This window comes from Cheilinus undulatus, linkage group 22, assembly GCF_018320785.1.
Source record: "Cheilinus undulatus linkage group 22, ASM1832078v1, whole genome shotgun sequence".
Taxonomy (NCBI): domain Eukaryota; kingdom Metazoa; phylum Chordata; class Actinopteri; order Labriformes; family Labridae; genus Cheilinus; species Cheilinus undulatus.
Genome location: NC_054886.1, coordinates 11,872,336 through 11,881,561, shown reverse-complemented (window position 1 = coordinate 11,881,561; position 9,226 = coordinate 11,872,336). Strand labels below are relative to the sequence as shown.

At 39.0% G+C, this 9,226-nt stretch overlaps 1 protein-coding gene across 1 annotated transcript; it reads left to right on the top strand.

Moving 5' to 3' along the window:
• Window positions 1-7,678: 7,678 nt before the first annotated feature.
• Window positions 7,679-9,226, top strand: LOC121504226 (glycoprotein hormone beta-5-like). The gene is made up of 2 exons (XM_041778909.1): window positions 7,679-7,879; window positions 9,038-9,226. Exons 1-2 carry the CDS (start codon window positions 7,679-7,681, stop codon window positions 9,224-9,226), a joined length of 390 nt encoding a protein of 129 aa, XP_041634843.1.

The following is a 9,226-nucleotide window of genomic DNA, read 5'->3' as shown; positions in this document are numbered from 1 at the left end:
TACAACACTGGGGTCCCTGCTCCTCCCTTTAAAATGTCCAAATGGTGTAGTCCAGTGGTGCAAAATAAAACAAGTAAATTGAATTTGACCATAGTAAAATATTGCTCATAAACTGGGAAATTATGGTTCAAAAATACAAAAAAATGCATACATATTTGTAAAAATGATGCAACATTTGTTAAGGGGGGCCCTGTGTAATATTCTTTCTGGGGGCCCTAAATCCCTAGCTCCGCCCCTGGGTAGTGGTATTAGCCTCCAGCAATTAAAGTGAGTGTTGCCCATTTATACCTGACACACTTGGGGAAGTTAGGCCATCAAACAGTACATATGAGTACAACTGCTCTGTGAAATTTAGCTAATTTTAGTTAAAAATCGGCTCAGTTGTAGGCTATATCAAATGTTCATTTTTAATTTTTTTACAATTTTATCTTCCACCCAGAGAGTCTCTGTGTTTGTCACACTTGAATTGAAACTGCTCATTATTTAAGCGCCATTTGCTGTTGTTTTCTCCAACAAAGCTAGCAGACCCAAACGGCTGTGCAGGTATGCTGAGGCAGAAGAGCACATAACCGGTAGCTGAAGCCAAGAGGCTTTAAGAGTAAAAAATAAACATTTAAAAAAATTTCAATATAGCGCACAATCAAACAACCCCCCCCCCCCCCCCCCCCTTACCTAAAACTTGCTTAATTTTGCAGAGCAGCTGTACCTGTCTGTAGCGCTGTATAGCCTAGCTTCCCAAAGCATGTCATGCTTAAAGGGGCAACACACACTAAAATCACTGCAGGCTAATGTCACTACTATAACCAAGTACTTTATACAGCCCAACTTGTCAGAGGCGAGGTTTATGACCTGTACTGCAGCCAGTCACTAGGCAGAGTTCTAAATATTTTGGCTTCATCTCCAGACAGCTCTTGCTCTGTCTATCTTAATACACAGTCTATGGCCAGAATGCATTATGTGTCTTTGAAAGATATTCTGAAAGTATTTCCTTTCTTAAGATGTTTTTGTTAAGCCATTTTTTAAACTTTTAAAGCCTTGCACAGTTTACATACTTGTTCCCTTTCTTAGCATTCTTCTTCTTTATAGCCTTTTTGGGTATTTATAAGTTCTATGCACATTACTGCCACCATAAGCTCTTATGTTGATAGTGTAGAACTTACAGGATGATTTGAATCATATTGTTGTTATAAATGTAAAGTGTCAATTATGATTGCATAAGATACCCACTCATGTAAACATTGCTTACAGTGCCACTGATCATAAACTCCACAGGTTACCTTTCATTTTGATCCTGAGATTTTTTTTTTTTGCCTAAATGTTTGACAAATTTCCTTAGGAGTAGAAGTAAAACTTCGAACTTAAACCAAAAATGTATCCAACAGACTTGTAAAAGTCAACACAAAGGTTGCTAAGGGACAAAAAAGCGCACCACGAGTGTTTCAGACTAAAAGAAAAACCCAGTGATCCAGTTGGATTTCTGAACCTGAGGCGTCTGTTCCTTTAGGCTCAGCAGACCTGATGCTGCTAGAAGGCGACTATGATGATGAAAACTTTTTTTCGGTGTGAACCAACAAAAATCAGTTTATTCTTGTCTGATCATTACGGTAAAGTGATGGAACACAGAGAGGGGGAAAAAACTGAAAAAAATTATTTTAGCAATATTTTCATTCTTTCAGGATAATCTTTGTGGTTTTAGGGGGTTAAACAGGAAGTGGGTGTCACACTCAAATGTTTACCCCCCACTCTTGTTTTTACTCCTGTTGCGTCCTTGATATTCACATTGTCTTAAAGGTACTTTCTGTGTACATTTATTTGATGAAAAATGACTTTTGTTTTGTAATTATGTTGTTTTTTCTTGTTCTTTTTGTATGATCTTGTTCATTTTGTGGAAAACTGATACTGATGCTATTTATTTTCTATTTGATCAGGAAATGTAACCTTATTTGAAGATGATGGTCAGGTTGTGTGTGCGTGCGTGAGTGTGTGTTTTGGTGTGTATCCAGTGCGTGAATCAGTGAGCAGGAGACGTGTGTAGACAGAGTGATAGAGAACGAGAGACTGTGGGTCTCTCTTTGTTCCTTTTTCTCTCTCTCTCCTTCTCTCCTTCCTGAGGGACAGGGTTTGAATCCGAATGTATCATCAGATGAATCGATTGTTTTCTTCTTTTCTTTTGACAATGACACGCAGAGCTACCTGCCTCGTAACCAAACATCCAAAACCCTTCAAACCAGCAGTTTTCAACGCTCACTTCAAATCACGCCTGAGTCAAAAAGAGTTTAAAACCAGTCGAGTTTAGACTGGTATTCAGTTGTTTTAGCTTTTAGTAAGCCTTGTATACAGAGCCATCCTTTCTGTGCCCTGTCCAAGTTAGAAGTATTTTAGGGATTTTACATTTAGTCTAACGCTTTAAAGCTGCTGTTTCACCTTATCTATCTGTTCTGACACTACAGCTTTTAATTTATTTCATGTAGAGTAAGATACAGGTGAAAAATTGGCACTTTTTACTGTTTGTGGCTTTTATGCCTTAATTCACATAGGACAGTGAATATTTAACTTTACACGCCATTGCATGGGATATATTTCACATTATTCACGTAAATAGGAAAACTCCCATTCAAAGCATTTGGGAAGAGCAGGCCTTTTTAAAAAATTCTCAGGAGATGATTGGACAGACCACATTCATTACAGGCCAATCAGAGCAAGCTCTGATAGTATCCTGAGTGCGACAGACAGACACCTCCGTAGTTTATGAACAGCAGAGTTTGTCAAGAAAAGCTTTGGCGTGTGGCTCTTTGATCCTAATAAAGACACGTGGCCCAATTTTGATAAAACTAAAGCTACATTCAACTTCAATGATGAGTTTGGATGATCCAAGCCTATCACTACACCGGCAGCAGCCATTGCTACCCTCTCCAAGTACAACAAAACCCCACATGAAGCTACAGCCTCGTTCTTCTCAAATGATGCTGACGGTGGGCATGCAGATGATCGAGTGGTTCAAGGTGCCACCCATGTGTGAGGGCGGCCCCGGGTTCGAATCCAGCCTGTGGCCCTTTGCCACATGTCTCTCCCCGACTCTCTCATCCCTGTTTCCGAGTCTATCCACTGTCCTCCTCTATCTAAAAAAGGGCCAAAAATAAATCTTAAAAAAAAGACTCTGTCGGTTAGGTCTGTTTTCAATCTCCTTTGCAACCATTTAAAATTATTTTGGTAAATAAGACAACTGAAAGGTCTGGGAAATGTTGAAAAATGAAGGCCTTTTGACTTGGATCCCTTAGAACTAATGACTATCTCCTCACTACAAAAACCAAAGAGTTTTTACCTTTCTTAAACTGTGAGAATTTCAGAGGCAAAAATGTAACAAGAAATTTAATTAAAATGTGAAAAATAGAGGGAAATAAGAAAATGTAATACTTTTATTACTTTAGGTTGGGAACCACCATCATATGTGTAATTTTAAAGATAAATTTAAATGCCTGTCTTTTATGTATGCCCCAGCACACACTATCTCCATCATTTGGTTGGATTTCAAACACTTTTTGATTCAGGCAAAACACACTTTAAAGAAAAAGGCTAACACTACTGAAAATAAACAAAACCTGACCTCGCTGTCATAAAACTCAGCTTATCATGATTTTTTTTTTCCTTTTGGCTAGTTTTCTCACAAACCCTCTTGATTGTTACCGTCAGTTGGTCAGCTGACTCGAGAAAACCAGAACCCCAACTCCCACTGTTCAAGCAAATGTACTGATTATTCCTCTTTTATGAAATCTGCTGTACTTTGTTGAACTGCTTCGAAACAGGAAGCGAGAGAAGAGAGAGTGTCCGTAGAGAGCTCCGGTATCACCTCACAGACAGCCATCAAACGCTGGTTTCATTCACTGTCACATTTCCACTCTGTGGTCGTTTTTACAACGCCGAATTTAAACAGATGCTTTAAATCTGAGAGGTGGTGTGAATGGACTGAATGACAGCAGTGGGTAAAGGTAAAGAACAGAGGAGGAGAAAGATAGAGGAAAGAAAAGGCATAGAGTTAGACATGATAGAATGGCAATAAGTCAGAGCAACAGTAACAGAGTGAGAATATAATGTTACCGAAACCTACAACTGCATTACGTAGCAATTTCACTGAATTTCTAGATTTGCACTGTCTGCCCAATGGTCTGTGTTTGTTGTGTTGAAGAAATACCTTAGAGAAGATGACTAAGACGATGCAGAGGAAAAGAAGATGTATATTTTGGGGACCAACACAGCGGTGGGGGGGGTTTGAATGTAGAGAGGCTTACTACTGTACGTAACATTACAGGGGGTGTAGAATGGAGAAAAAACTATGTGCTAAAAATGAAACTTCACTTTGAGAAAACACTCTGTGAGTCTGTGCAGTTTTTGTGTCAAATCTTATTTTTCTGACTATGTTGATGTACAATAATAATTGAAACTTTGGTTTAAAGGTATAGTGCATTTCATTTAAATGACTGTATGTAAAATTCCACCACCAGGGGGCTGTCAACCAAAACAATAGCACAGTATCATGCGTACAGAACAGCTCCAACCAGCCATGCTGTTTAAGTCTGGTTTTGAATTGAGGACTCTGATAAAACTTTACTTTGTTGTAAGGATGTTCCTAAGCGTCTAAACGCTTTTTAAATTTCGTTTAACCGACTGGTCTAAAGAGTAGAAAATACTTAGAAAACAGTCAAATTCATCATAGGGTCATTGTGTTAGCAGGTGTGGTGAGCCTGATATTCCCTCTATAGCCTTGGTTCCCCTGAGGCTATAGTTCTGGGACTCCCCTAAGAGGCCGCCAGAGATCTCAGGGGGGCGGTGAGGCTCTGTCTGCCCTGAGGTTGTTAAAATTAGATTTGCACATATGAACAAAAATCAAGGTATAACACAAATAATTAATACAATGGTTATTGGGTAAAATAATTTGTGTTTAGGGATACTTTGTTTGGTTTTACACAGAAAAATAATTAAAATTTATGTTAATTTTGCTACAAAGTATCTATTTTTTTTTCATGTGGGTTCTGGCGGGGGCTCTAGTTTTCTTAGATACAAGTAGGGGGGCTCAAAGGAAAAAAGGTTGAGAACCACTGCTCTACAGCATGGCTAACATTACAAGCTAGCTCCATCAGCCTTCGTTACTCTTTGCAGATTAATAACGTGCTTTGATATGTGGCGTCTTTTCACTTCAGTTGAGTGGTTATACGTGAGTCCAACCCTCGACAGCCTACACACCAATTTATTCCCATTTACTACTTAATAAACAGTCATACAGCAGCGTTCCCACTACATGCTAACCACTAAGCTACCGCTGAGCTTTCATATTTAAGTGGGAAAGTTCGGACAGGAAGGCAGCACCCATTAACTGCAGCTACAGCGGCCTCTAGTGGCGGGAGTTTCATCACAGTTTAAAAGAGCAATATAGACCGGGATTTCAAGCCCATGTTTACAAAAAAAATGATCGGTAATTAGTTCAACCAACTCATAGATCTGGCGTTGGCTAATTTGACAAAGGAATTTAACCGTTTAACTGTGCGCATCCCTACTTTGTAAGGTGTTTTTACCAAATAGAAAACCCACATTTTGTTTTCATTCATAAATTTCCAACAAAAAGGCACTTCCATATTCATGCTGGAAGCGGCCCCAGAATGCAAATACAAATGTAAATCTCTACACATGAGTGCATTCTGAGACCACTTACGAGGAGCCAGTTTTATTGAACAGAATCCTCACTTCAAAACAAGAGGTAGAATGGGGAAGGAGGCCAAGGCGGTGGGTGGCGCTGAGCAGTGCTGGTCTTAATTTGCAGGAAATGCCTTATGTCAGGGGTTTCCATCGTATAGAGGTGAGTTTGGGTGAATGAACTCGCAACCTATGGCAGCTTAAATAGGCCCCATTCAGATCTGGACTGGTAATCTGGTTTATGGGGCATTTTCCCAGTGGGTCTATGCACTCTAGGGCGGGTATGATTTTATTTTGTTGTTTTAATGTTTGCTTACTTCTTATATTCATGGACTTGAGTGAGATATGTCCACTATGTCAACCTCTGACAACAAAAGAGTCAGAGAAAATCGAGTGAAAGCTCCTAATTTTATTTGTTTATGGCATTTACTACTCAACTTTGTAATAGTTTGGGGGAATAATTTGGTAGCACTTTTAAAGGAGCCAAAGCAACAGAGTAGTTATGTTTGACCAGAAGTAAAAGGTTGGCATGCATTAAAAATGCAAAGGCCAAATTTTCTTCCCAGTTCAGCACTGGTACCATTACAATTATTAATATTTAATTATTAATATTTAGACTTTTTCCATCTTTGAAAACTTCAGGAAGTATTTAGACACTGTAAGACCTCAACTGAAAAAAGTACATAATATAGGAATGGTCATTTTTAAAATTAATATAGAAATTTCAGTTCAGAAATTCAACATAATGTTTCTTTAAAGTGGAACAGATTTGGACTTGTGCAAAAAGAAAAAAAAAGACCAATTTACCTTATCTGTGATTAAAGTGTGTTAGTTAATTACCCAGCAACAGTTTGTTAAAGTAAGTATCAGGTGGAGCACTGGCAATCCTCACATCACTGAGAGCACACACACAGATACAGACTGAGTTTAAGAAAACATAGACAAGCATCCGTTTTTTCCAGGGAGTCTCCATTATTTCTGGCTTGGGGTCTCTAATGGTTTTTCATTGTAATTGCGATGATGTCAGAGTGTCCGTCCGCCCTAATGGCCTCCTAAAAACAACAACAAGGACAGATTGGTTCCATTCACTGCTTGTTGTCCAGGCTGAGAGACACAGAAATCCAGCAGCTCAAATCCCTGCAAGATCTTCAGCCAACAGGTGAGACGTTTTATCTTTAAACAACCATAAACTGCTGTTTGTTAAGTGTGTAGCTTTAAAAACAGAGGAAACGTCTGCATAAGGTTGATTTACATCACAGTTCTTTGAGTTTTAAAGTCTATGCAGAGTCAGTTTGATCACATGAAACAGTTTTAAAAGTTTCAAAAGTATATTTCTGCTAATACAGAAAGAATTTTAATATGAGTGTTGTCTTTCTTAGTGGAAGTGAAGTATTCTGCAGTCTTGCTGAGATGAGGTAATTTAAGTTTCAGTGCAGTTTCAGGAGTTGGTAGGACTTCTAGAGTGATTGAGCAGATGTCTGCAGCAGCATTAAAAGGGATGATCCTTGATTCTGGCTGAAACACAAAAGGAAATATCTGTGCAAGAGAAAACTGACAGTGGAGTATCCTTTTTTGCATCTGAATAATGCATCACTTTCTTTGAATGTGTTGTTGGTTTTAGAGATTAACTAATTATATACTAAATTAAATTAAGTACATTTTCCCCATTGAAAAGGTTGATGCTGCAGCAGCTGTGTTGAACACTAGAGGGAGGTTGTGAATCATGCTGAATGTTGTATTATTCTGAAAGTCATCTGACATCTTTTGGAGCTCATCTTCCCTTCAGTTTACCAAACACTGGGAATAATACCTTTAGAAAATCTTTATTTTTTTTTAAAGAGAATCTATTAACCCTTTGTTCTGACCTGCTGACATCAATTAAAAAAAAAAAAAAGCTCACATATTTCTTTACAGATGAACTGCATCCCATCTGTGTGTACAAAAATGAATATTTTTGTGATAATTATCTTTTTTATACCTATCTGTCTCAGACATGCATCTCCACCCCCTGTCCTTCACCTTCTTCCTCCTCCTGGCTGCCGGGGCAACAGTGATGTGTGTTACGGTGACAACCTCGCTCCAAGGTTTTCGAGGCTGTGCAGTGAGAGAGTTCACCTTTGTGGCCCAGAAACCTGGCTGCAAGGGACTGCGCATCACCACAGAAGCCTGCTGGGGGCGCTGTCACACCTGGGAGGTAACAATCACACACACACATGAACATCTTGATATTAATGCCACAGATACACAGTAACATAAGGGAGCTCTAACCCACTGTAATTGTTAAACATGCATAAAGATGATTAATGAAGCAGGACTGAACCCAAACCATCAGAGGCCTGAGCAGCCATACGTCATCGTCCAAGCAGGGTGGGGTTACTGAAGTTTTATTGGATTGCTCCAGTTGGAAGGATTTAAATTTCTTTCAGTAAATGAAAAACAAAATCCGAGTAGATAGTAGTAGATTTGACTCTTTTTTGAGAGTTAGAACCTGACTTAAGTTTCATTATTGACTCTTCTTGGTGTTAGAAATTGACTCTTCTTAACACTAAACAGTGTTAGAAAGCAACATCATCAGTGCCAGTTTTACTCCCATAGTGTTAAATTTAACACAGCTCAAGTTTATATAACTGTCACAGGCTTTGAGGTTACTGAACACTTTGGAAAGTTCATATTTAACTTTTTTTAAGGTTTCTGGGTGCCACCTCATGTCAAATACCCAAGACAAAGAGAACTATCCTATATCACAAATTAAATAAAATGGCATATTCACAGTCAGGCTATACCCTTGATGAAGGGTGGCCCATTGCTCACACTTCCATAGGAACCCACTAACAAAGTGGACAACTTCACTCATGGTGCAAAATGATCTAATATCAAATATAACAGCAATCAACTAGGAACATGATCACAGGAATCCCAGCACTGATCAATGTACAATAGGCAACATGTAAACACATCTAAACCAAGACCAAACAGGCTGCCCAAGGGCATGATGGAAAAAGTCCAACACTGAAGGCCATTTCTCTCAGAGTGTAGTTAAAATTGCACCTGGGGATTTAAAATTGACACTGAAATGTTTAACACTGGGATTCAAAAACGTTTTTTGTGTTAATGTGTAAAGGAGAACTCTTAACATATGAATCACTCACTAGCTTTTCTCCAGAATTTCAATAGAATATTACAGTCTTCCAAAGCAATAAATTATTATTCAATGATATCTAAACCCAATTAGGCATGTTAAAATTTTGAACCGAAACATAAGAGAAATATATTATCCAAGTTTGAACAAAATATATGTAAATTAAAAAAATATCAAATTTACCTGTTTATCTCTTGTGTGTAAACCCTGCAGAAGCCTGTTCTGGATCCCCCCTACATCCACCGCCACCACAGAGTGTGTACATACAGCCGTACCCGGCACATGACGGCCCGTCTGCCAGGCTGCCAGCCCAACGTGTCCCCCCTCTACCACTACCCCATGGCCCTGCACTGCCACTGTTCTATCTGCTCCACTCTGGACACTGAGTGTGAGACCTTCTGA